The 27,083-nt window shown below is 45.3% G+C and overlaps 2 protein-coding genes across 12 annotated transcripts in view; one reads left to right on the top strand and one right to left on the bottom strand.

Moving 5' to 3' along the window:
- The window catches only part of AKT3 (AKT serine/threonine kinase 3), a 363,939-nt gene that overhangs the window by 241,423 nt on the left and 95,433 nt on the right, over window positions 1-27,083 (top strand). Inside the window, exons 14-15 of one of the 5 annotated variants that reach the window (XM_066236763.1) lie at window positions 20,847-20,963; window positions 21,518-22,386. The exons of 2 other annotated variants lie outside the window; for them this stretch is intronic. In XM_066236763.1, the coding sequence (XP_066092860.1) occupies window positions 20,847-20,963; window positions 21,518-21,618 (218 nt within the window). In that variant the 3' untranslated portion in view covers window positions 21,619-22,386. 2 more of the 5 variants (XM_066236780.1, XM_066236803.1) reach the window with 2 other exon arrangements.
- The window catches only part of SDCCAG8 (SHH signaling and ciliogenesis regulator SDCCAG8), a 246,613-nt gene continuing 226,234 nt past the window's right edge, over window positions 6,705-27,083 (bottom strand). For 4 of the 7 annotated variants that reach the window (XM_066236694.1, XM_066236710.1, XM_066236729.1 and 1 more), the window contains 2 exons: window positions 24,919-25,079; window positions 6,705-7,048 (listed from right to left, as the gene is read on the bottom strand). In XM_066236694.1, the coding sequence (XP_066092791.1) occupies window positions 7,026-7,048; window positions 24,919-25,079 (184 nt within the window). In that variant the 3' untranslated portion in view covers window positions 6,705-7,025. Of the gene's footprint in view, window positions 7,049-24,918; window positions 25,080-27,083 lie in introns of those variants that run through there. The other 3 variants (XM_066236702.1, XM_066236721.1, XR_010726186.1) reach the window with 3 other exon arrangements.

Here is a 27,083-nt window from a genome sequence, read left to right as displayed (position 1 = left end):
ACGTGCAGCTAAGGGACAGAGGCCCTTGGAAGTCGGCGGTTTACAGGGACCAGGAACCACAAATGCTTCCTGATGGATTGGACCCCACCTAATACAATGCTGTTTTCTAGTCCATTCGAGGCCACCAATTTCAGTTAGCAACTTGATCCCGTTTCCAGAGTCTTCCATATTGAGAGTAGAATGCAGAGAAGAAGAATCGGGCGAAAGAGCAGAAAAGTTGGTTAGTCTTCAGAGGAACGCAGAGCAGCGTCCTTTGTCATGTAACAGGGTCAGTGGCCGCGGTACAGCCAGGTCTGCCTGTGTCTTTTCTCCCATTACACAAAATGGATGCTCCCCAGAGAGGCTGGAAAATGGGAAGAATTGGTCATGTACTTCCTGTATGTGTTGGAGGAAATGGAATGATTTTGCTTGAAGAGAAGAAGGTGCGGTATTTGAAAGAGTCCCTCACTTATTCCACTGCAGGTCAGCATGCGGTCAGTGTAGGAGATTTCATGGGAGCCTCCACCACAGACGGTGAGCCCCAGGATGCAGGGCAGCAGGGACTTTACCCAAAGCAGAGAGGCCCAGGAAATATCGTGGATAAGGACGAGCATCCTGACAGTGCGGGATGCTCATCATCTGAACTGTGACAGGAGGAGATCGGATGGCAGTTTGTAGTCTTTTAACCAATGGAGAAGAGGAGAGATGAGGGGAGGAGGAGCTGAAATGTAAACAGCCTGGCTCCATGCCATCGGCCTTCTCCCTGGCTGTTCCCTGATGTACTGGTACTGAGATACTGACATCTTTTCCTCTCTGGCTTTTTCTCTTCATACTAGTTTAGAATTTTATTATAGGACAACTGGGAATGATGCATTAAGTCAGATAGAAGATGTAGAGTAAATATAAATTCTTAAACACGTAATCAAGGATCAGATGAAATGGAATCATATGAAGCTTTATTTTTTAATCACGCCTAAAGCACCATCAAGAAAAATTGCAAGCATTTGAAGGCAGTCAGTACTGGATTCTAGGTAGACGATTCACGTGCCTTAGGTTCCTTGACATCTGTCATTTTGATTTGCACAGTTTCTTGGGACTAAAGGTTATTGAAGATTGTTTGTTCCTTCTAGTTAAAAAAAGTTTCCTTCAATAGTAGTTTTTCAGTTTTATTGAGTCTGAAAATGTGTCTTGACAGTGATGATTTGATAGTATTATTTCTTCATCGAGTATGTGTTTGAAAATGAGAGATTTTGAAATAAGTTGCTGCATGTTTTATTGATAAACACGAGTTTCTAGGAGCCGTTGCCTCTGCTCATCTTGATCATGGTAGAACATAGAACTACATAGACCAGAGAGAGTGCTTGCTGCCAAAGGCAAGCGCAGCGTTAAAGTGGCTGTTCCCTGCCCACAGATGACGAGGACGGCATGGACTGCACGGACAACGAGCGGCGGCCGCACTTCCCACAGTTCTCCTACTCAGCCAGTGGACGCGAATAAGCCTCATTCTGCTGCGTCCTTGTCGTCTTAGGGTTATTCCTGAAAATGGTTCCTGGACATCACACCGGTCCTAGCTCTGACAGCAGGAGCGCCTTCAGACATCCTCGACCGATCCAGGTCTTCACCCCGCCACCTCTCACCCACCTGAGAACACACATATACGCAAATACACTCGACATTTTGTTTTTGCATGAAATTGTATCTCAGTCTAAGGTCTCAGGCTGTTGCTGCTACTGTCTTACTATTATAGCAGCTTTAAGAGGTAATTTTACAATCTCGGGAAGTCATGAGCCCACCATGATTTCATTTGTGCACCGGTTGTCATCCTTTCAAGCTTTTAGTTTTTTTTCCCTAACCGTGAAGGATAAATGAGATACACTGGTTCTAGGTACATTTTTTAACTTTCTAGAAGATAAATCAAAAACTAATTAGACTAAGAAGATGTAGTTTATAATTCAGAACAAGCAGTTGTGGCAGGGTGGTGATGTGCATATGCAAACTCTAATTAAGCATATCCGATCAGAGCATAAAGTAGGTAAACATCACTAAGATCTGGCTGACATTCATTAGGAAGCATTTGCAAGAAGGACCAAACAACTGCTGAGATATACGTATATCTCAATATATATATATATATTTAAATTCCTGTTGGGTACTGCAGAGGCAGCCTGGCATTAAACATGGACATCCAGATGTCACAGGCAGTCACAGGCAAATGAACATTGCTCTGCAAGGAGGGCAGCAGATGCACAAACAGAGTTAAGATCGCTTCAAGGGTCTGTGATAGGATCTGCACCAGAGAGCAATTTCCCCCCTGGGCTTGGAAACCTTTTTCCATTATAATATTTATCACCTCTGATGGCTGGAGAATGTAGACAGGTATAATGATCCTGCTTTTCACCAAAATTTGTACACCAATGTAAAACACGTGTTTCCCACATATTGTTTTCATTTTTCGTTTCAGTTCTATGTGCGTTAGCTTTTTCTCGAGTGTTAAAACTTTGAATGTCCTTTTATGGTTTTTGTTTATATTGCAGTAGTATTTATTTTTTAGTGATGAGAATTGTATGTCATGTTAGAAGATGCAGCTCCAACTTACATAACAGAGACATACTACAGTTTATTTTGACCCATGTGCAAGGAATGTACACGCCAATGAGATTCATGCACTTTTTCTCCTTTGTGAAAAGAAATTCTAATGAGGCTCTGAAACTGGACACATTGGTTAGAATTTGGCTTTAGGAGAAGAGATGCTGTCATCTAACCCCTTGGTGCTAAAAATGAGAAAAATCCCCAATGCCAAGGGGTTAATAGTGGGTGTTGATGTGGGCTTGTTTGAGAATTGAGGTTTATGACAGCGTGGTGACACAGTGAAATGAAGAGAATTGAGACCTGAATGATGATAAGTGAACCTACTTGGCAAAATGAACACATCTCGGGAATTGACGACATAGGCGGTCAAAGATAACCTGGTGTGTTTATTCTGATCATGGTACATTTATCACTGAATTAAGCCATCAGGGAAACAAAACAAAACAAAAGAACACCTCCAACTTTTCTTTTTCTGTATATACTCACGTCCCCAGGTTCCAGCATTGCTCACTGAAAGGGGACGTGTATGCAAACCTCATCTTTCTCCTTCATTAATTACGATCTTCAGATTAAACCCTTTGGTGCTAGGAGCTGACATTTTCCAAAGCAGCCTATGAAATCCAGGGGCTGGAGCCCTCCTGGAGGCATGCAGGAGGCCACCAGCCCCATGGAGTGATTATGGAGATGAATTTCAGTTAAACGATTTGACAGCCCCCAATGGAAGACCACAGTGTGACACAGTGTTGTGATTGCATTGGAGGAGAGAGCAAGTGACTTTCTGAGTGGGATGACTCATACTCATATGCAGATGTCTTAGCCTCTTGACGCTGGAAGGGTGGATTCACAGGCATGACACCACTGCTGGCAGTGGGGGGCCACGGGGGCTGCCGGGGGTTCAAGGGCATTTTACTAAGGCAGCTAAGACATATTCAGACATAGATTTTTATCCTAATGTTTCATGTTTCTACCTGAGTGAAGTTCATCTTTAGTACTGAGTGGGATGTTACAGTAAATGGTATTTCACTCTTAACACATATTGCTCAACTTTTTTTTTTCTTCACTTGGAATTATGTTGAATGTTTCCATTGACAAGCAAGTGGACTAGAAGGTGTGTCTTGTAAGTTGTCTTGCATTCATTTTGTAAAAAAGAAACAGGTGAGAGGATGAGATGAGAGCTGACCAACTGCCCACAGCCGAGGTTCCTCTCGCGGGAGGTGTGACTCCATACACTACGTACATGGGTAGATGTCTTTTCTTTTTCCAAAACCTTAAGGTGACTTCCATGACCTTGGCCAGGGACACACCCTAGAGATTAATGATAGCGTTGACTGTGCCCCAGGCTGGCCACTCCTCACAGCTGGCTCTGGGACCCCAGCCAGTGCTCAGGGTTCCATCACTTACCTGCCTTTCCACTTCCCAGGATTCGGTTAGAGTCACGCTGGATGTTTTCTTGACTTTGATCTTGAAAGTCATCTTCCTCTCACTCCCAGACCTCAGTCAGCTGGCGTGGAGACTTAACAGAGAGACAGGAGTGTATTAGAGGAGATTCCTAAAACATTATGTCCGCCCATAGCTATAGTTTGGATTCTGGCAGAAGGAGAGATCTGAAGCCCAGAATCGTCCTATCAGAATGCAGTTCAGATGGTGTGGACTCCACCTTGAACTAAGGGCCTTGATGTTCACCCCCCTCGGAGGAAACTGGCGATTCCTGCGTGGGGTCTTGGCAGGGTTGCTCACAGCTTTGCTTTCTACACTAATGACATAGCATCGTTCAGTATTGTTTTCCATTTCCCATACCTGATTCTGGCTTCTTAAAGCCGACTATTCTTGCATAGGCCACTTGCTTCTCCTAGAGTCCAAAAGTAAGGGCCTTCCTTACTAATTGCAGGGTCTATATATTACACCTCAGTGTACACACTTTGCTGCTACTGTTTGTACTGTCTTCAGTAGAATTTCCTTACCTTGCTCCTGGTAGTGCATTACAGGCAAGCATGAAATGTAAAGTATTTATTTAAATAAAAAAGAAAACCTCTAAATTGGTAATTGAATTACCTCCCTGTAGCTTTATAGTTTGTGACATTTCTTGACCTTGCTAGTTCTTTCATTAGATCCGCGCAAGATCTAGTCATCTGGTTAAGGATTTTAAGCAGACTCAACTATGAACCCAAGAAACTGTATTACTATTACTGTTGGTCATACTAAAACTGTTTATTTCCTTAAGTATATGACCCACAAGGATGTGAAATAACTACAAGAAACTGTTTTTTTGTACACTGTACATCCTTAGTATTTTTACACGTATATGATAGGGGTGCACATTATTTTCCTTCGTACAGACCGCTTAAATAAAGCACTATGTCAATCAGCTACTTCTCTGTTTATTGTTGTTGGACGTGGCTCTGTAACCTCTGAAAATTAAATACTGTTCTTTTCTGGAAAAAAAAAAAAAGCTTTTTAATAGTTCTGCCTGGTATTACTCTACCCTGTATTAAATGTGACAGGAAAATATGTAAATTTCTTATAGCTCAAAACACACATGGAATTATTTTATTACTTTAATAAAATGGCAATAGTGCAGTTGTACAAAATTGGGTGAAGGGCTACGTCCAAAGGGGAGATGCTGAGCTCGCAGCACTGGGCTTAGGACAGACTGCTGAGAAGTCAGGAGAGGGAAAAGTCTCCCTGGACACTGTAAGACCCTAATGATCTTCCAGGGGGTCCCCAAACTACAGCCCGCGGGCCACATGCGGCCCCCTGAGGCCATTTATCCGGCCCACGCCGCACTTCTGGAAAGGGCACCTTTTTCATTGGTGGTCAGTGAGAGGAGCACTGTATGTGGCGGCCCTCCAACGGTCTGAGGGACAGTGAACTGGCCCCCTGTGTAAAAAGTTTGGGGACCCCTGGTTTAGACCCAGACTTCTTAAAGCATGTAGCTCATCAGTGATGTGGCTCTGCATACTTCCCTTCTGAGACTATATTTTTACAAGTTCATGGCAAATTAAGCTTAGACGTAGGTAATAGATGGGTAGGATGGTCGGACTACAATCTGATTTTTACCTAGAGTCATTTTGGACGGGGCCTTGTTCTGACTTTACCTCATAACCTGCTATTGTAGAATCTTGGCTTTGCTCCTGTGACTAAGCCAGAGAGAGGAGTGGCTTCAGGACCAAAGTTGGTCAAGCATGTATGTGTATATCACACGCCTGATTCAAGGGCATCCTTACCTTCTCTCAGAACCACTGGGGTTGACAGTCCAGAAGGCTAAAATAAAGTGACCTCTATAATTCTTTCAAGGTGCTATTTTTAGAATATTGTATAATTACTGTATTCCTAAACCAGAATTAGGGACAATTAACATATCTTATGTAACAACAGCCTTTATGTCTAGCACATTTGTTGAAATCAAAAAATGACTCTGAATAGAAGTTCTGCTCTTTCAGGCTTGAACCTTTTCTTGCTCAAGAGACTCGGGTGGCCTTTGCATATCATCCCACCGCCTCCAAAGCCCACCCCACGTTGACTCTGAGAGGCCACGATGGTAATGATGGTGACAGGTCGCTGGCCAGGGAGCACAGCCTGAGGTCTGGGACTAGTCCCAGTGGCAGCCCTGCCTTTATTAGTGTTCCTTTGTCATCCTCAAAGACAACATTTCAGTGCCCATTTTTATCACTTTAAAGCATTTGAGGGCTTAACTCTGTGTATAGTTGAAATACTATTTTAAACTAAAATAATTATCTGTGTACAGATATTGGATAGAACTCTAAGAAATGCTGTAATTTCACTAAGTATGTGTTTAGGCTCCTCTCACATCTGCATCTTGGAGAAGAAACCTGATTCCACCAAGCCAGAGATGCTTTTTCAGCTGTTTTTGTTAACAGAGTGGAGCGGATAATGCTTAGTGCTTCCTGGTGTCTCCCGATTGTGCACAAATTAGCAGGATGAGAATTAACAGGATCTTATGGGGTGTTGATTAAAGGCAAAGTGGAAGGATGAGAAGCAGATCATGAAGAGGGAGAGAAACATTAATGGCAGGGACAGAAGTGTGGTCCTCAATACCCTCTGGCCTAGTTAAAATATGTGCCTTTTTGGTGGTTCTGTTAATCACTACAAGGTAGAAGGTAAACATTACAACTCAGTCTTTCAAAAGTTCATTTATTGAAATCCATGTGTGTAACATAGCATCCAAATGAGCAGAGTTCAAAATACAGTCACTTCAAGCCATTTCTGAAAACCCACACCAGGAGGTCTCCTCGTCGATATCAGACTTCAGCTCCAGCCTGTCCGGTCGTGCAGGGACCACTCGGAAACACGCGTGGCAATGACGACACAGCCGGCCGTCTGAGGTGGTGTCCACCAGGAAGGTCACGGTGCATTGTGGCATATGACGTACAAATCAGATGAATGTAAATATCTCTTTGTAAATCATTTATTTCACTCTGTTTCATCCAGGTCAGCAATCAGATTGTGGCATGCTGGGTAACTGGAAAAAAATGATAATAAAGAATAAGTTTAAATAGATCTTGTTCTTCAGTGTGATTTGTCTTCTCACGAGTTAACTCCTCTAAGTTTTTGGAGGCAAAAAAAATTGCTTTTCCTAAAAATGTAGAAAGTGTATGGAACCAACTGTAAGAAGACTTGACTCCTCACCTTTCCCGCAGCAGGTGAGGAATACGAATATAAGGTGAACCATTTTTTTTTTTTAAATAATTTTATTTTTATAATGGGGTGACATCAATAAATCAGGATACATATATTCAAAGATAACAAGACCAGGGTATCTTGTCGTTCAATTATGATGCATACCCGTCACCCAAAGTCAGATTGTCCTCTGTCACCTTCTATCTTGTTTTCTTTGTGCCCCTCCCCCTCCCCCTTTCCCTCTCCCATTCCCCCCTCCCCCCCGTAACCACCACACTCTTATCAATGTCTCTTACTTTCACTTTTATGTCCCACCTACGTATGGAATAATGCAGTTCCTGGTTTTTTCTGATTTACTTATTTCACTTCGTATCATGTTATCTAGATCCCACCATTTTGCTGTAAATGTTCCGATGTCATCATTTCTTATGGCTGAGTAGTATTCCATAGTGTATATGTGCCACATCTTCTTTATCCAGTCATCTATTGACGGGCTTTTTGGTTGTTTCCATGTCCTGGCCACTGTGAACAATGCTGCAATAAACATGGGGCTGCATGTGTCTTTGCGTATCAATGTTTCTGAGTTTTTGGGATATATACCCAGTAGAGGGATTGCTGGGTCATAAGGTAGTTCTATTTTCAGTTTTTTGAGGAACCACCATACTTTCTTCCATAATGGTTGTACTACTTTACATTCCCACCAACAGTGGATGAGGGTTCCTTTTTCTCCACAGCCTCTCCAACATTTGCTATTACCTGTCTTGCTAATAATAGCTAATCGAACAGGTGTGAGGTGGTATCTCATTGCTGTTTTGATTTGCATTTCTCTAATAGCTAAAGAAGATGAGCATCTTTTCATATATCTGTTGGCCATTTGTATTTCTTCCTGGGAGAAGTGTCTGTTCATATCCTCTTCCCATTTTTTTATGGGATTGTTTGTTTGTTGTTGAATTTTATGAGTTCTTTGTATATTTTGGATATTAGGCCCTTATCTGAGCTGTTGTTTGAAAATATCATTTCCCATTTAGTTGGCTTTCTGTTTATTTTATCAGTTTCTCTTGCTGAGCAAAAACTTCTTAGTCTGATGTAGTCCCATTCATTAATTTTTGCCTTCACTTCTCTTGCCTGTGGAGTCAAATTCATAAAATGCTCTTTAAAACCCAGGTCCATGAGTTGAGTACCTATGTCTTCTTCTATGTACTTTATTGTTTCAGGTCTTATGTTTAGATCTTTGATACATTTTGAGTTAATTTTAGTACAGGGGGACAAACTGTAGTCCAGTTTCATTCTTTTGCATGTGGCTTTCCAGTTTTCCCAGCACCATTTATTGAAGAGGCTTTCTTTTCTCCATTGTGTGTTGTTGGCCCCTTTATCAAAAATTATTTGACTATATATATGTGGTTTTATTTCTGGACTTTCTATTCTGTTCCATTGGTCTGAGTGTCTATTTTTCTGCCAATACCATGCTGTTTTGATTGTCGTGGCCCTATAATAGAGTTTGAAGCCAGGTATTGTAATGCCCCCAGCTTCATTCTTTTTCTTTAGGATTGCTTTGGCTATTCGGGGTTTTTTATAGTTCCATATAAATCTGATGATTTTTTGCTCTATTTCTTTAAAAAACGTCATTGGAAGTTTGATGGGAATTGCATTGAATTTGTATATTGCTTTGGGTAATATAGCCATCTTGATTATATTTGTTCTTCCTAGCCAAGAACAAGGTATATTCTTCCATCTCATTATATCTTTTTCAATTTCCCTTAACAATGGTTTATAGTTTTCATTATATAAGTCCTTTACATTCTTTGTTATGTTTATTCCTAAGTATTTTTTGTTGTTGTTGTTGCAATCGTGAAGGGGATTATTCTTTTGAGTTCCTTCTCAGTTGTTTCATTGTTGGCATATAGAAAGGCTATTGACTTCTGAATGTTAATTTTGTATCCTGCGACCTTACTGTATTGGCTTATTGTTTCTAGTAGTCTTTTTGTGGATTCTTTGGGGTTTTCGATGTATAGGATCATATCATCTGCAAAAAGTGATACCTTTATTTCTTCTTTTCCGATATGGATGCCTTTTATTTCTTTGTCTTGTCTGATTGCTGTGGCCAGAACCTCTAGTACCACATTAAATAAGAGTGGAGAGAGTGGACAACCCTGTCTTGTTCCTGATTTAAGGGGGAAAGCCTTCAGTTTAGTGCCATTTAATATGATGTTAGCTGATGGTTTATCATATATGGCCTTTATCATGTTGAGATATTTTCCTTCTATACCCATTTTGTTGAGAATCTTAAACATAAAATTGTGTTGTATTTTATCGAAAGCCTTTTCTGCATCTATTGATAAGATCATGTGGTTTTTGTTCTTTGTTTTGTTGATATGGTGTATTACGTTAACCGTTTTACGTATGTTGAACCATCCTTGAGATTCTGGGATGAATCCCACTTGATCATGATGTATTAATTTTTTAATATGTTGTTGTATTCGATTTGCTAGTATTTTGTTTAGTATTTTAGCATCTGTATTCATTAGAGATATTGGTCTGTAGTTTTCTTTTTTTGTGCCATCCTTGCCTGGTTTTGGTATGAGGGTTATGTTGGCCTCATAAAATGTGTTTGGAAGTATTGCTTCTTCTTCAATTTTTTGGAAGACTTTGAGTAGAATAGGAACCAAGTCTTCTTTGAATGTTTGATAAAATTCGCTGGTATAGCCGTCAGGGCCTGGACTTTTATTTTTGGGGAGGTTTTTAACGGTTTTTTCTATTTCTTCTCTACTGATAGGTCTATTTAGGCTTTCTGCTTCTTCTTGACTCAGTCTAGGAAGGTTGTATTTTTCTAGGAATTTATCCATTTCTTCTAGGTTGTTGAATTTAGTGGCATAAAGTTTTTCATAGTATTCTACAATAATTCTTTGTATATCTACGGTGTCCGTGGTGATTTCTCCTCTTTCATTTTGGATTTTGTTTATATGAGTTCTTTCTCTTTTTTCCTTGGTAAGTTTTGCCAAGGGTTTGTCAATTTTATTGATCTTTTCAAAGAACCAGCTTGTTCTATTAATTTTTTCTATAGTTTTTCTGTTCTCTAATTCATTTATTTCTGCTCTGATTTTTATTATCTCCTTTCTTCTGCTGCTTTTGGGTTGTCTTTGTTCTTCTTTTTCTAGTTCCTTAAGGTGGGAAGTTAAGTGGTTCACTTGGGCTCTCTCTTGTTTGTTCATATATGCCTGAAGTGATATGAACTTCCCTCTTATCACTGCTTTTGCTGCATCCCATAGATTCTGATATGTCGTATTGTCATTTTCATTAGTCTGTATAAATCTTTTGATCTCTGCACTTATTTCTTCTTTGACGCATTCATTTTTTAAAAGTATGTTGTTTAGTTTCCACATTTTTGTGGGATTTTTTTCCTCTTTTTTGCAGTTGAATTCTAGTTTCAAGGCTTTATGATCAGAAAATATGCTTGGTACAACTTCAATTTTTCTGAATTTGCTGATGTTGTTTTTGTGGCCCAACATATGGTCAATTCTTGAGAATGATCCATGTACACTGGAGAAAAATGTATACTCAGTCACTTTGGGATGAAATGTCCTGTAGATGTCTATCATATCCAGGTGCTCTAGTGTTTTGTTTAAGGCCACTATGTCTTTGTTGATTCTCTGTTTGGATGACCGATCTAGAGCCGTCAGCGGTGTATTGAGGTCTCCAAGTATGATTGTATTTTTGTCAGTTTTTGTTTTAAGGTCAATAAGTAGCGGTCTTATATATTTTGGTGCTCTTTGGTTTGGTGCATATATATTAAGAATTGTTATGTCTTCTTGATTCAGTGTCCCCTTAGCCATTATGAAATGGCCATTTTTATCTCTGAGTACTTTTCCGGTCTTGTAGTCAGCATTATCCGATATGAGTATTGCTACACCTGCTTTTTTTTGGATGTTATTTGCTTGGAGTATTGTTTTCCAGCCTTTCACTTTGAATTTGTTTTTATCCTTGTTACTCTGATGAGTTTCCTGTAGGCAGCATATAGTTGGATTTTCTTTTTTAATCCATTCTGCTACTCTGTGCCTTTTTATTGGTGAGTTTAATCCGTTTACATTTAGTGTAATTATTGATACTTGTGAGTTCCCTATTGCCATTTTATATCTTGCTTTCTGTTAGTTTTGTGTCTTGTTTGATCCTTCTCTTTCGTTTTTCTATCTTTTGTTTTTATTTGGTTGTATTCCATACATCTTTCCTCTGTTGCTATCTTTTTTATCTCATGTGCTTCTGTGGTGGTTTTTTCAATGGTGGTTACCTTTGAGTAATGAAAAGGGTCCCTACCCTGTTCATTGTAGCAAACTATTTTGTGAGTACTTTTGCACTCCATCGTCCTTTGCGACTGTTAATCTCCATCTTCTCCCCCTCTTTCTTTTTGTTGTTGTCACAGTTTAAATTTGGTTTTATTGTGTTCTTCTTGGAGCTTTTACTTGTGGCTCTGTTTTTTTTTTTGTTCTTTGTATCTGATTGGAGAACCCCCTTTAGTAATTCCTGGAGTGGGGGTTTTCTGATGATAAATTCCCTCATCTTTTCTGTATCTGTGAATGTTTTTATTTCTCCTTCATATTTGAAGGATAGCTTTGATGGGTATAGTATTCGTGGCTGAAAGTTTCTCTCTTTCAGGACTTTAAATATTGGGGTCCACTCTCTTCTAGCTTGTAGAGTTTCTGCTGAGAAATCTGATGATAATCTAATGGGCCTTCCTTTATATGTTGTATTCTTCTTTTCCCTGGCTGCCTTGAGAATTTTTTCTTTGCTGTTGTTTTGTGCCAATTTCATTATGATATGCCTTGGAGTAGGTTTGTTGGGGTTAAGAAAACTCGGTGTTCTGTTTGCTTCTTGAATTTGAGGCTTTAGTTCTTTCCACAGGCTTGGGAAGTTCTCATCTATTATTTGTTTGAGTATGTTCTCCATTCCATTTTCTCTCTCTTCTCCCTCTGATATACCTATTATTCTTATGTTATTCTTTTTGATGGAGTCAGATAATTCTTGTAGGGCTATCTCATTTTTTTTAATTTTTGAGTCTCTTTCTTCTCTCTGTTGTGCCTCAAGTTGCTTGTCTTCTATTTCACTAATCCTCTCTTCTATCTGCCCTGTTCTATTAGCTAAGCTTGTTACTTCGTTTTTCAGCTCGTGAATTGAGTTTTTCATCTCTGTTTGATTTGTTTTTATAGTTTCAATTTCTTTGGACATATATTCTTTGTGTTCATTGAGTTGTTTTCTGAGCTCCCTAAATTGCCTTTCTCTGTTTTCTTGTATATCTCGGAGGATTTTTAGGATTTCTATCTTGAATTCTCTGTCATTTAGCTCCAAGGTTTCCAATATATTAAATTTTTTCTCCATAGATTTTTCCTCATCTAGCTGTGTTACCTCTCTTTCTTTTGTATCCATGATATTCGATTTTCTCTTCCTTAATGGCATCTGAGGGTGGTTTTGTTGATAGTATTAATGAGATTTAATAAAGAATAAAAAGTTAAAAATAAAAAATCAAAGAGTTGTTTTTTTTAAAAAAAAATTAATAATGAAATAAAGAAAAATAAAATAATTTTTAAAAAAAGGAAATTATTCCCCCCCTCCTTTTTTCCTCTCCTCTCCTCTTTTTCTTGAGAAAATCTTGTGGTGAACTGTGAATTATAACAAACAATGCCTGTGATGGAGGTCCTGAATTGGGGAAAAGTAATAAAGGGGCAAAAAAAAAAGAAAAAAAAAGGGGGGGCGGTATGGACCCACAAAAAGCAAATAAGGAATAAATTTGGGTCAAGAATAAAATGATTTGCTTTTAGGTGTTGGTGTTGTCTAAGAGTTATGATGAGAGGAATAAGAGAACAGAAAAATGGGGGGACAAATTAAAAAAATACTATTGTATTTAGTGGAACAAGAACTAGATAAAATGGAGAGCCAGGGATGGGAGCACTGCTAGTGAGTTAAAAAGGTGAAGTAAAAAAACCCCAAAGTGCCACAAACATAAGTTTGAGTCCCAGATAAGATAATTTGTTTGTTATTGAGGTTTGAATGAGAGATGTAAAGGAGAAAGGAAGAAACTAATATAGAGGGAGAAAAGAAAGAGAGAGAGAGAAAAAAAGAGGGAACCACTAAAAGAAGAAAAAAGAAAGGAGAGAGAGAGAGTTAAGGGTTTTGGAGTGCAACCCTCATAGAGAGAAAGGAAGAGGAGAAAAAAGATAATTGGAGATGTAACACTTATGGGTAGTGTAGTTCAAGGAGAGGAGAGAGTAAGACCGGCAGAGAGTTAATCGGCCAAATTGGAGGAGGAAAAAAAGCATCAAGAATGAAGATAAGAGAAACAAACGAACAAATATAATAAAATGGGATAGGTTATAAAGTCTGCAGATTATTCTTGATTTTGAGAGGTTATCTTCTTGTTTTTTCTTTTCTCTCCCTCTTCCTGGTCGATGACTCTGTACCCCAGGTTCTGCCCCTTTGGCATGCTCAGGTAGAGGTTTGCAGTTGATAAGTCTCTATGGCAATGTCATGTATTGTGCTTTAGTCTCGTCGGGAGTCAAGGCTCATTAGCTTTCATAGGCTCTGACAGTGAGAGAGTCCGTGTTCCTGGAGCCTTTCTCCTAGTCTTTCCTTCCTCAATTAGTAGCCTGATAATCCAGCTATGGGGTTGTTGCTGCCTCTGCCTGGATAGTAAGAGGTTCAAAGAGCTGGCAACTCCCCACTCTATTTCCACTCAGCACAGGGCTCTGGGTAAGGCTCAGTCAGTCAGAGCTGCTAGCATAATCAGGCGGGCTTTCCGCCCACTCAAAGACCTCTGGCTCTGCCACTCTGTCCGGTAACACAGGCGGGCACCCACTTCCGGGGTGCTTGGAGGAAACTCTCATTCACTATCTGCGCGCGCAGACCAGGATATCCGGCCAGTAGTCTCACGCTCTGAGTGAAACCCCCAACCGCATGGAAATTTGCAGCGCTGGAATTCGCTCTCGCTCCGTCCCCGTGCGCGGCTTTTGCAAGGCGCTGGGGCGGCCCGAGATTCCGCTTTTGCCCACACAAAGGCCCCTGACTCTGCCCCTCTGTGCGATAACACGGGCGTGCACTGCCGAGGCACTCAGAGGAATCGCTCACTTCCTATCTGCGCGCGCACACCAGGATATGAGGCCGGCCGCGTTTCCCTGAGTGAAACCCTCACCAGCACGGAAAATTTCCACCGTTGGAATTAGTTCTCGCTCCCTCCGTGCGCGGCTTTCCCAGGGCGCTGGGGCTGCCCAGAGATTCTGCTTTCGGCCCACAGAAAGGCCTCTGACCCTGCCTCTCTGTGGGGCAACACGGACACCCACTTCTGGGGCTTAGGAAGAGATCTCTCGCCCACTAACTGCGCACCAACCAGGAGAACGGGTAAAATTGCTGCCCCTCTTGTCTTTCTTTGTTTGGGTTTGGCGCGAGTGTTAGCTTGTATTGCCCGGCTTGCCACAGGAACAGTTTTTCCTCCGCTAGGATCTCCGTGCCACAGCCTGGTTCGGCCTTTTGTGCGCGGCCTGGATGTATTCACCCCCTTTGCCCGCCTCAGTTTCTATATTCACAGTTACCAGAGAAAGCCGCCCTGTTTAGGTTAGTGAGGAAGGCGGAGCATTTCTTACTCCCTATTTCCTTCAGGATTTGGTTATATATTTAGCCAATTTTTCACTCGACCATACCTTCAGGTGTATTGTGAAGCATCTGGAGGCTCCAAGTATAGGTTTTTCTGTTTCTGGTTGAAGATCTTGTTGAGTTTTGGGGGAGATTTATCGGTATCGCTTCCTACTCCGCCATTACTCTGACGTCATCCAGGTGAACCATTTTTTAATGCTTTAAATCTGAAAAACTATTTCAGATACTTGTATCTTTTAAGTCAGAGCAGTCTGATGACAGGTTTTGGCTGGAGTGCCATCTCTTCCCGTCCAGAGAAGTAGACACCGCTCCACACCAGAACTCGGTACTGGAAACAGCTCAGGTATTACAGTGAGGAACCCGGGGGTCCCTGAGAAGTTCCTGGGGAAACGACTCATGCTGCAGATAACACCTAGAAAGGAAGGCATTTTCACCTGGAAACCACGTCCCACATGCTGGAGGAGGAACTTGGTGTGTGTGTGTGTGTGGGGGGGATTCTTAGTGCTAAACAGGTGTAAATGCTTCAGAACTAATGCGGAAAGCTGGGGGGAGTCACGAGTTAAGAGTACCGGCTGACCTCTGTTCGAATTGGTTCAAACCACTTCTGGGAGGGGTGTCAGAAGCCACTGGATGTAGTGCAGTTCCACAGAACGTTTTCTGAGTACCTACTCTTTACTGCGTGGGAAGCTGAAGGAGACCCAGGCCTTGCCCTCTGGAGTGTGAAGTCCCTGAGAGGATAGGGACCACACGGAGCACTCTGGGATCTCCTGCCAAGCCCACTGCTCCCTCTAGCAGGTAAACCAGAACGCAGAGAGCCAAGGGCCCAGCCTGGTCTCTGTTTAGCTGGGAATTAATCCAGGACGCCTGTGCACCTCCTAGCACAGGCTTCCCTGAGTCGGAATCAGAAGGGGAGTGGTCTGGAAACCCAGCTGAAGCTGGGATTACTTGGTGAGGGTTCCCAAGCTGAGGCAGCTTGTTTAACCGAGATCAGGATTCATGAAAGAGAAGATGATCAGTCTGCTAGCATTTCTGGAAATGAGAACAGGTGATGTTTATATTTCCAGGAGCCCTCCTGGTGGGTGGGTCCCTGATCATGACTATTGAATGCAGGAGACTGTGAGTAGGATGATTTCCACACAGGGCAGTTACAGTAATTTGCTGCAGCCTTGCCAAGGTTAGGGCTGAGGGCGGGGGGCGGGGGGGCTGTTCTCCGTGCCCTCCCTGAATGAGCTGCAGGGCCCTGCCGTGGCAATAAGGGCCCCTTTCTGTCCTCAGTGTGATACCCAGTACAGAGGCTGCCAGCAGCTTTATCTGACCATCAAACATAGGGTCTCCATCTGGAGCTGCTTTGCCTTCCAGTCTTGACTGAACTGGCCCAGTTCTGCTGAACCACAGGCTTGGATGACCCGCTTGGCTCTCTGGTGGGCGGCCTGCCAACCTGAGTGCTCCAGAGATAGTGGCTAACTTTCTAATGAAAGACTCAAATTTATCTTTGAAAGGCTAAGCATACAGGCATATTTCAAATGAAAAAGTTGACACACCTATAACTTGCAAAGTTCAGAACAGGGGTCGAGACCTGAAGGCAAAGGAAAATGGATGGCAGGGTTTTTTGTTTGTTTTATTCAGAGACAGAGAGTCAGAAGGATAGACAGGGACAGACAGGAACGGAGAGAGATGAGAAGCATCAATCATCGGTTTTTCATTGCGACACCTTAGTTATTCATTGATTGCTTTCTCATATGTGCCTTGACCATGGGCCTTCAGCAGACCGAGTAACCCCTTGCTTGAGCTAGCGACCTTGGGTCCAAGCTGGTGAATTCTTGCTCAAACCAGATGAGCCCGCGCTCAAGCTGGCGACCTCGGGGTCTCGAACCTGGGTCCTCCACATCCCAGTCCGACGCTCTATCCACTGTGCCACCGCCTGGTCAGGCGGATGGCAGGGTTTTTTATTTTTTTAAACCAGCTCCAGGAAATGTATTTTTCACAATGTGTGTCCCAGCGTGCGCTCCAGGGCTGTCCAGTAATTTATCGTCATTGGCTCGGTCCCTGCCGGCTCGCAGAGGGCCCCACTACAACCAGGGTCCCTGGCCCCCGTGGGCCCACTCAGGAGTGACACAGATGTGGCCTCCATCATGAACAAGCAGAAGTCACCTGAGTCCCCCCCCCCCACCATAGCAGATCACCTATCACTTCTCATTGACAGCTTTATGTTTTACTTGGTTTCGGTGTGAAGCCCTGTATTTACCCACTTCTATGTTAATAGTACTCATGGTCCAGTGATCGACCCCCAATGCCCGAGCCATGGTGACACTCAGTAAATAGACTGAATGACCCTATTACATCATTGTTGTCTGCCAAGTGCAGCGTTCCCTGTTCTTCAGTCTGCCAGATCTCCAGTAAAGACCCTCAGTGCTTCGCAGTTCCATAGCACACCCACAGATGGAAGCTTCAGCTTCTGACATCTGGCTTCTCTGTCATCACTTCTTGGGGACATCAGCCACGCTTATGTCCAGGAGGTTGGTTCCCTCCTCTGCTCTGCAGTCATCAGGGCCCGGATGGGCAGGAGAAGAGGATGCGGGTTCCCATGGGACTTGGCTGTTTGAACTGTGGCTGCAGGCCTGTGCTGCCATTGCCCCTTCCTTCTGCCTCTCAGCTTGTCACCAAGGTCCCTGGCTGTGGCCTCCTGGGTGGCATGGCCACATCTGCAGTGTCCGTGGCTGCCCTCCAGGTTAGAGGAGGGCACAGGGCGCTCTGAGAGCGGCCTTCTGAAACATTGTTCGCAGATGACACGGGGGCTCCCGTCCGCTGAACCACTGTGGCTAGTCTGTTGTCTTTCTTCCACTTTAAATCCTGACAGAGCCTTGTTTCCACACACCCTCTTTTGTGTCTAACGTATTTCTGATTTGACTTTAAATTCAGGGTTTATAAAATGAGTCTCTCTGGGTGATCTCAGCTGTTTCCCGGGCAGTGGTGCCGTGAGTCCGTGGAGCCTTTTCTGCTGCTTTGTCCCCCAGCCCGGGTGTCATGGGGCCCTCTTGTCCTGAACATAGGAGGTGCTGTTGCCTCAGCCTGGCCAGTCCCCACCCCAGCCTCTCAGCAGTCCCTGCAAATGAAATACCCTGTGTAATGCCAGTGGCCAAGGCCAGGCAAGTTCACGTTGGATTCGGGCAGACAGTAGAGGAACTGTGGAGCCAGAAAGTGTAGGCCCATTGGTGTTTAATAGATTCTTGCAACTGCGGATGAGCAAACAGGCAGGGAAAATCGCCTCTCAGGCAAATGAACAGCAAAAACGGCGCCACAAGTGGTGGGTGGGTGGACGGACGGGAGGGAGGACAAGCGGATGGGCAGTCGCCAATCCACAACCCGTGCTGAGCACAAGCACCCATAGCCTTACATAGACTATACACACATGGTGCTGCCCCATGGTCACACACTAATCAGGCAAAGTGCTTGCAGCTGGTAAACCAGTGAGCAAGTCTAACACAGCTGTTTTCCCCACACCCTGCTTGCTGCTCTCCATCTTGCTCAGGTGCTGTTATGCATGTGTGGCCAGGTCAAAAATGGTTCTATCCTTAGGCCTCTGGCAAGAAAGCATTTCTTTTTAACTGGAGGGCAGATATGTCTCCCCATATCCATCTGGGGCATTTCAAACCCGGCCCAGGGCTGACAGAGCTCTGGGAAAGCACCAGCCCCGCCCTCCCTGTGGCTCAGCCCACACGCCCACTGGGGGCACAGCTAGGAGGCACTGCCCAGGGACAGAAAAGCCTCCTTTCCATTCAGGACACCCAACCCCCCCCCCCCAATCCAGCCTAGGCCCAGGGAATGGATACCAGTCTCTCTAGAAACCTGTTTCCTGCCCATTGACTTCTGAGTTCCGTTCACTTCACCTTTCTGGGCCTTAGTTTCCTGTCTGTACAAAAAAAAGATGCTAAATGATTTATCTGCACAGCTCTCTCATGCCCACAGTGATCTCAGTGCCAAGGCTGCAGGCTTCCCGACATCCCTGATGGGCTCTGGGTAACATGGGCAGTTCCCTTTTAAAGGGAAGCTGGTTCAGTTGTTGTTTTAAGCCAGAAAGGAAGTGATATGGAAGCTAAAAATTTACCTGAAATGGTGCAGAGCAGAGATTTGAACCGGGGCAGTCAGGTTGCAAAGTCTGGGCTCTTGCGTGCTATTCTGCCCAGTGCAGTGGAAGTCCCCGAGCAACTGAGAATGCGTTTGTGGGATTAAGGCAAAGACAGATTGAAGAGCCAACCTGGACTGAAGATGCCAAGGGGGCTGGAGTGTCACTGATTTGTTCAGGGGAGGTGCCCGTACCAGTGCTCTGCAGAGCTTTGTGAGATGGTGGCTTCTGCTTTGAGAGCTGACCTGTGACAACGTGGTGGTACTCCCCCCCCCCCCCCCCCCCCCCCGGCACAGGGCACAGGGCACAGGGCCGCACCTCCAGCTCAGTGGAGTCCTGCCCCGCCTCCCATACCCCCCGCCCCCACACACACACAAGTGACCAAAACTCTGGCCGGGCCCCTCCGATGCTCCGACTCGGCACAGCCTTCCTTAGGATCTGGCTGTTAGCAGCTGCAGAGCGGGGCAGTTCACAGCAAGGTCGTGGTGGCCCCAGCTCCTCATTCTTCCCTCCTAGATGCCAGCTGGGCTGTGACAATGAAGGGCCCTGGCTGTGCTGCCTCTGGGCTCCAAAGAGGGACAAGAACTGTGGAAGCCAGAAACACGACAAGGTGGAGGCAGGGAGCCTCTCTTGGAAAAAAGGCAGCAACTGGATTCCTGGGCTTTCTGGGAAAACAGCATCTTGGGACTGGATTTGGGGCTGAGATGTGGGGGCTGCAGGGAAGGGGACCCATATCCTGGAGGGAGGGGTCGCTTAGAGGACATGCATGCCCCAGGGCCTGGCATCTGCTTCGCCATCTCTCCTCTCCCCAGAGCTCGCAGGGTTCCCACTGCAACTCGCGGGGTCCAGGGTTTGCAATCTCCAGCTCTCTGCATTCCCAGAAGTTACAAGCATGTCCTCTGCACATGGGCAGGTGTCTCTGTTTTTCATGAACCATGTTTCCATGGTAAACAGAGTTTAAGAATTCCCAAAGGACAGACAGTGTCACCAACAGCAGAGAGTGGCGCCTCTGGCTGCCTTGTGTTGGAAAGCGTTAAAAATAAAGACAACATTGACATTTGGGGTTGTAATGTGACGGAATTACAGTCTTTTAAAGGCAAGAACCGCTATCTGCACTGCATGTAATATTCAGTGTTTTGTTCACTTGTCTAATTGGATTAAAATATTTTGCTCCCTTTAAAATCTTGATTGTAAATTTATATTGCAAAATGCAGTGCCTGACTCGGGGAGCAATAAGTGAAGTGAATGTCTCTGAAGTGCCACAAAATTCCATTTATTTTTCTTTCATGAGTCTTATTAGGAGATTATTCACTCTTGGACAAAGTGAACTGTTAACAAGAGAGCAAGTCTGGCTTAACTGAAGCCGTATGTGCTTTTCAATAATAATTAGATACAGGGCATTTAGTTTAAAAAAGACAAAAAGTTAAACTATGCTATTTGAGTTGCTCGGGGAAGTTCTCTGAGGTCCTAAGACCCTTATGTTCGGAATCAGCACTGGGGTCTTATGTCATCTCTGCAAACTCACAGGCAGCAGGGAGTTAATGACATTTGAGCTGCATATGTTCAAGTGTATTTAAAAAAATATGTAAGTCACATTGGTTGACAGTGTCTTGTACACAGTTTTGAAAGAATCAGGGCAAACTTTAACAGTCAGTTTTTATTTGAAAAATATTTTCTGGGAATGTATCAGTGTTTATTTTTAAGACTGACAATTCGGGTGAAAATCAGGGTAAAAACAAAAAAACAACAATTTGGTTGAAAATCAAATTGTTTGTTTTCATCTATTTAGAATTCTTTCCAAAAAAATCTCGGTTCAGGAGGAGGCTTTTAAATTTATTTTATTCAGTGTATTTGCTGTTCTATTCGAGCACCATCTGTCTTACAGGTAGCTACCTTCACGGAAGCTCCTCCAGCCGTTGGGTGAAGTCCCCAAGGCTCATGGAGGGACCCTGCAGCCCCTGTGGAAGCCTCTCTCAGCTCAGAGACGCACACAAGTCCTTCTGTAGGTACCTCTTCCCAGCTGGCCTCCACCTCACAGGGGCCTCCCTTGAGTTCATGTTTCTGAAGCCCCCCCCCCCCCCCCCCCCCCCCCGCATCCTCTTAGTTTCAGGTCGCAAATGGGTCTGTTTCCCTTCATCATCATCTGGGCTTTTGTTTCTTGTCCTGGTTTTCAGCTCTTTTCCACGAGTCCTTTGGTGTAACGAGATCATGTCCATGATTTTGAATATAATCACATATGGCTGCTGGATCAGTGCACAAGTTTAAATCAAATTAGAGATTAAATTTACTGCCAAGAATGCTCAGAAGTTGTAGGGCCAACTGATTAATCACGGGCAAGTCAGTTTCAGATGCTGTTTTCTAAACTCTAAGGGAGATTCATCTGAAGGGACTAAAGAGACACCCTCCCCAGACTGAACACTCTCAGGATGGAACCACGCAGCCTGTCGGGATGACTGCTATTAGAAAACATAGATCAGCTGAAACCATATTTGTAACCAGATAAATACATAAACAAAATAAATGGACAGACAACTTCCATTCTCTCCCATCTCACAGATGCCGTTCTCCCTGTGAAAGACTCTAATTTCTGCACCAGCTGCCACCACCCTTCCTGGCCAGATGTTAAAGCCCCCAGGCGCTGGGTCACAGACCCCTGACCTGGCTCCCAGCTGTCAGGCCTCTCCAAAACTCCCCTGGGACCCAGGTTCCTCATTCTGACACCGGGTCCTCTCCCACTGGGGCCTGCTCACCCAGCTCAGCAAGCCCTCACTGAACTGAAGACATGGACAGAGGATGGTGTTTGGAGTCCGGCTGGGTTAGTGTAGTCATGGCCCTGTTTCTCCATAGGGAGAGCATCTCATAACATTTTCAAAGCCATTTTCTAGAAATCGCTCCCACCCTGAGTGAGGCAGGAAAGTAAGAAAGCCATTGTTTTTAGTCAGGATGAAAGTAAGAACAAATCAATAAGGAAGCCTTGAGGTTAGTGTTCAGCACCCTGAGCCACGCCACTGGGCCAGGTCTGGGACCGGCCCACTCTGACCAGACTGGCCTACTCTCCATAGCAGTGTTCAAGGGCAGGATAGCAATTCTTGCAGCCAAAACTGTCATAGTGGCACCATTAGGACTATGACCAGCTCCCTCTGCTAGACATGTTGTGCACAATTCAGAATTTAGCAGGAACAATTTAGAATAATAAAACCTTTTAAACAGACTAGCCTGGAGCCCTGTCATCTGCTTCAGGGCACTGGACTGGGACAAGGGAACAATTCGGGGGATGTGACTCAGCTCAGGCCAGAAAATATCCCCTCTCTTTTGGGTATTAGGTGGACAGCTTTTTAGAGTTTGACGTGCAAAATTAAGTGATTGTGCTTAATTCACTCAGTCTAAAAAAATGGAAGCCCTTAGTTAAAGCATCCCTAAAATAGAGATGGGACACAAAACTCTCCAGGAAAACAGGGTGTGATGACCACTCCAGAACACTTGGGAGGCCATGTCTGCCAAAACACCCGGGCAATCAGGGGCCTCACCGACTTTAAGGGCTTGCTGGAAGCTAGGCTAACAATTCAAGTTTACCCCATGGCCGAAGTCGGTATGGCTCTTCCTGGGCTGGAAAGAGCAGGTCTTGGGTTTAGATATTTAGCAGAGAGCTTGTCACACTGGCCCCTGCCTCTTCTTTCAGTGTTTGCTACTAAAAGCCAAAAGTTCCTCCACCAGACTTCTTTTGTCATGCTCGTATTTAAATAACTCCGAATGAAACATGTAGATCTAAAAGACTCCTTTAAAGACAAGCCAGATTGGCCAGCACGAGAGTACAGGATGGTCAAATCATTAATGTTGCTTTAGGCAAAGGAAGAAAGACCTGCTCATTTTACTGAAGGTTTTTTGAGGTTTGGGGTGTTTTTCTTTAAATATTTTATTTGGAAGAGGTTTCTAAGCAGCGATGTCCATGGTGGGATCTGAGTGGGCGCAGGTAGGCAGATGGGGTGTTAAAAGGCAAATCCCACGTGGCAATGATCTGGTCCAGGACCCAGAGGGAGCTGCTATGGAGAAGTGCTCCCACATCCGCTTCTTAAGTAGCTCCTGACTCTGAGAGGCCAAAAAACTCAGTCATGCTGAGTCATAGTCCCTCTACCCTACCAGACCAGAGCCCGGTCACTGGCCAGGGCCTCCCGCAGGATGTGCCCAAGGTCAGCTCTGGCAGGAAGAGGGGACTAAGCATGTCTGAGAACAGGGGGTAGGGAGCGAGCGTCGTGCCCTCGCTGCCGGGGCCACAGGCTCTGCCCTCCCTCTGCTTCTCTGGGGAACTTCTCAGGTGCGGGGTGGGGAGAGAGGACAAGGAAAGCCCTACTACGTACAGCTGGTCCACACTTCCAGTACCTCCTTGAGTTGGGCTGGTTTGACACCCACTGTGCAGACGGGACAACAGAGACTGAGAAGAGATGTGACTTGTTCAGGGCCTTACCACCATGACCCAGTTTGAAATTATCCTGGTTCTTTCTGCCTGCAAACACTGTACAGGTTTTCAGACCTCAGTGTCCTCCAGAATGACCCAACCAGCTTGTGAAAATGCAGATTCCTGGGCCCTGATCCCAGAGATGCTGCTGTGGAGTGTGTGAGCAGTGGCCCCGGATCCATATTCCTTGATTTGTCTCAGAGGCACTGGGGGACAGTACAGGTGCGTCCTCATCCCCAGACCTTAGTTCAGTGACTGGCATGGGTTTTGAGGTGGGGGTGGAGTTTTCACTTACTGTTTGTGGAACAAATGAGTACTTTGCAGAGGGAGTTGGTGGGCTGAGCAGGAAAAATCGCTCAGAGGCTAGCGGCTCCCGGATATCTATTCGGCACATGCTCATTTGAAAGGACAATGAGAGACAATTTCTCATCCTTTTCATTTCCAGATGCATTTTCCCATAAATCATTCTGAGCACGCATGAGTGACTCGCAGAGCACCTGGGTGCAATCGAATTAAAGGCTGAGGCCACGGCCAGCCCGTGGACCACCTCATTATCCTAATAAACTGCTGGATGGGGAAAAGCTCGGCCTCTCAGACCAGAAGAGAAGCAATTTAGCAAAAAAGGTTTCACTCTGTGGTCCCAGATCACCTGGACTCTCTGTCTCTCCCCCTGTGGGTGGCCCCAGACCTAAACTAACAGGGAAAGCCTGGGCTCTGGAGTCAGACCTGGGCTCTGCCTCCATGTCCTTACTTGCTAGCTGGACATGCTCATCTGAGCCTCAGTTTCCCTATCTGTAAAATGGCAACAAGGGTCAATCTTGCAGGGAAAGGGGAGTTGCTGCTTGTTACATGTGTCACAACCAGGCCCCCTGCAAGCACTCAAAACCAGCTCTATTGTCCAGCATGATGGCTTGTCCCCTTTATTTTTTCTTTTTGGGACATATGAAGCAAGTTACTTTTCTGCATCTTTTATTCTTTAGTAAACTTTGGTTTTGTTTAAAAATGGCCTTATGAAATGGTTTTTATAACGCCCCCCCCCCCAAATAATTGTAGCTCAATTATCAGTCAGGTAATTTAGGACAAGATTTATGCATGCCATTCACAGTGACTTGCTTAACTGGGAGTGCCCACTTCCTCAACCAGTTCAAGCTGCACATGTCTCCAAGGACAGTTCAAGGCAGACTCCCAGAAGCCTCCTGTCCACTGCAGTCCCCGCCCCCTGCTGGCTGCAGCCCTGGCAGAGACGCGCCTGGGACAGCTCAGCACGTGGGGTGGCCTCTTCGCTCTTGGGCTCTGCTCCTGCACACGTTAGTTCCCTAAACAGGCCAGACCCGGGTCCCACTTTTCCCTGTGTCCCCCACTGTGCCCAACACAGGATCTGCTTTCTGGCTTGTTAGCTGAGCAGTTAGATCACTGGGAATTTTCACCTGTTAAAATGCATTTGTGAAAACAGCAACTAAACCCACGTGCAGACCCCAGCGTGCCCTCCGGGGGCTGAGCCCACCTGAAGCCTCCCGCGCAGCGCCGCAGGCACGTACCTGGGCTCTCAGACACTCCACTTCCTCCGACAGGGCCTGCCCCTCCAGCAGGAGCTGGCTCTGCCTGCCGAGCAGCTGCACCGTCTGTTGGGCTGTGGCCTGGCTGTGCCTGCCCAGCTGCTTCAGCCTGGAGAGGAATCACCGTGCAGTTAGAGGTGCATCCTGAGAACTGGGGGCCATGGGCTTCCGGGTGCCGGGGACAACAGCTGGGTTCGGCCCATTAGTGTCCCATTGCTTGTGTACCTGAGGGAGTGCCTGCCAGTGACCTTGACCATAAGTGACCCTGAGGTGTGAGGCTTAGGCCAGCAGGGCACTTGGAGCACATTTGGTAGGTTGAATACAGTTGGACCAAGTGTGGAAGGAAGGAAATCAACAAGCTTCATCAGCAGCAAACACACGGAGAAGCTAGATAGGTAGAAAAACTGAAAGCTATAACTCACAGAGGTCAAAGACGAGGGGCCTATGCCTCTGTTGTCCAGCTGGGAATGTGCAGAGCGGACGCCAGCCGGGCTGGGGAAGTGGGCGAGGAGGACGGAAGCACTGGACTAAGGGCTTTCCATTATTCATCACTCAGTCGCTCATGAGGTCTGGCCCCACTGACCAGATGTCTTTAAAGATCCTAAATTTGTCATTCTGCTGATGGGTTCTCTCCAGACTCGCTAGTTCACTCACACTGTTGTGCTTCTCTGTCCACAGACAGCTTCCTATACAGGCGGTGGCACACCAGGCATGGCCAGGTGGGCTCTGGATTAAATTCAGAGTTGAAAAAGTAGCCAGAACTGTTCTGGAAAGAAGTTAGCTGAGTCACACGCCCTTCCTTACAGTCCTCATCAACCAAAGGCACCAACAGTGAAACTAACTTGTATTTTCACAAAAAAGGATTTTTAAAGGTTAGGATGCATTTCAAACTCCAGGCTCCATGTCCAACACTGAACCACAAACCTCAAGTCCTGCTCTGCAGACACTGGCCTCAGGTTGCCCTCGGTTCAAACTTCCCTGCATGCACAACTGAACATTTATCTGTGACCACAGACTCTTGAGGTGCTCTAGCCAAAACAAGTCGTGCTTATCACAAGGTAGGTTTATATACTGGCATCAAGCAAAGAAGCAGGGATTCCTATCCAAAGCTCGTATCCAGAAGGGAGGCTTAGCCATTGCTTACACATGCTATTTGGTCAGTTGTGTGTTGCTTTCAGTCCTCGATACTCATTGGATTGGGTTCCTGTCAAGTTCATCCTGTTTACAGCTGGTCTGCAAAACATTGTGCTTCATTTCAACACGTAGCATGAATAGCATTTAGTAAGCTTAGCCAAGACCTTGTGATGCTCGTCCTACCTAACACCAGGACAGAGATCTGGGCCTTAGGGGTGGGCAGGCTGATTTACTAAAAATGACATGGTATCTGGAGACAGATAATCCTGCTTTCTAAGAAACCTCACAGCATGGTGGCACTTTAGTCAGCCGCCCCTCCCACATCCTCCTGAGGAGTACAGCTCCTTAGTGGTGTCCAGCCAGCACAGTGCATGCCCTCACTGCCCTCCGGCTCCTAGGTCAAGGCCGAGGAGGACCACGCTTACAAACCCATGCCCCACCCACCGGTTCTGGAGGAGGAGAATAAGGATCAAGGGCACAGCTCAGCTCTTCCTTCCCATGTCTGTGGCTGTTCAGGACCAGGGTCAGGTAATCCCTCACCCCCAAGCCTAGGCTGCTGTCGGGCCCTGCCCAGCCTCCCGGGATCAGGCTGGGGCAGGACCACACCGCAAGGATCCTCTATCCAAGGCTGCTCTCCTGCTTCCATACTGTAGCAATTACAGTTATGTCTCCTTCTCCATTGCCCTTCCTCTGCTCCTGGAGGAAGAAATGTTTCCTCCAGTGATGCCATGGCCCTGCAGCTTTGGGAAGCCCAATCTGCCCCTGTCCCCCACCACACTGGGGACAATTTTTCCTGATAGCACAGTCATAAAACCACCCAACTGGCATCAGACCAAACAGAAGTTTTTATGCACTGTGTTCTGAGCAGGGTGCAGCTAGGAGAGGACATCCCAGGCAGCAGAGAGGCTGGGCCAGTGGACTGGGGGTACTGGGGGTGGGCAAAAGGCAGGAGCATGCTGCCCAGACTGGCCCACTGACA

Source organism: Saccopteryx bilineata, chromosome 1 (genome assembly GCF_036850765.1).
Source record: "Saccopteryx bilineata isolate mSacBil1 chromosome 1, mSacBil1_pri_phased_curated, whole genome shotgun sequence".
In the NCBI taxonomy this organism is placed as follows: domain Eukaryota; kingdom Metazoa; phylum Chordata; class Mammalia; order Chiroptera; family Emballonuridae; genus Saccopteryx; species Saccopteryx bilineata.
Note: the sequence above shows the minus strand (reverse complement) of the source record. Positions and strands in the feature narration are given on the sequence as shown.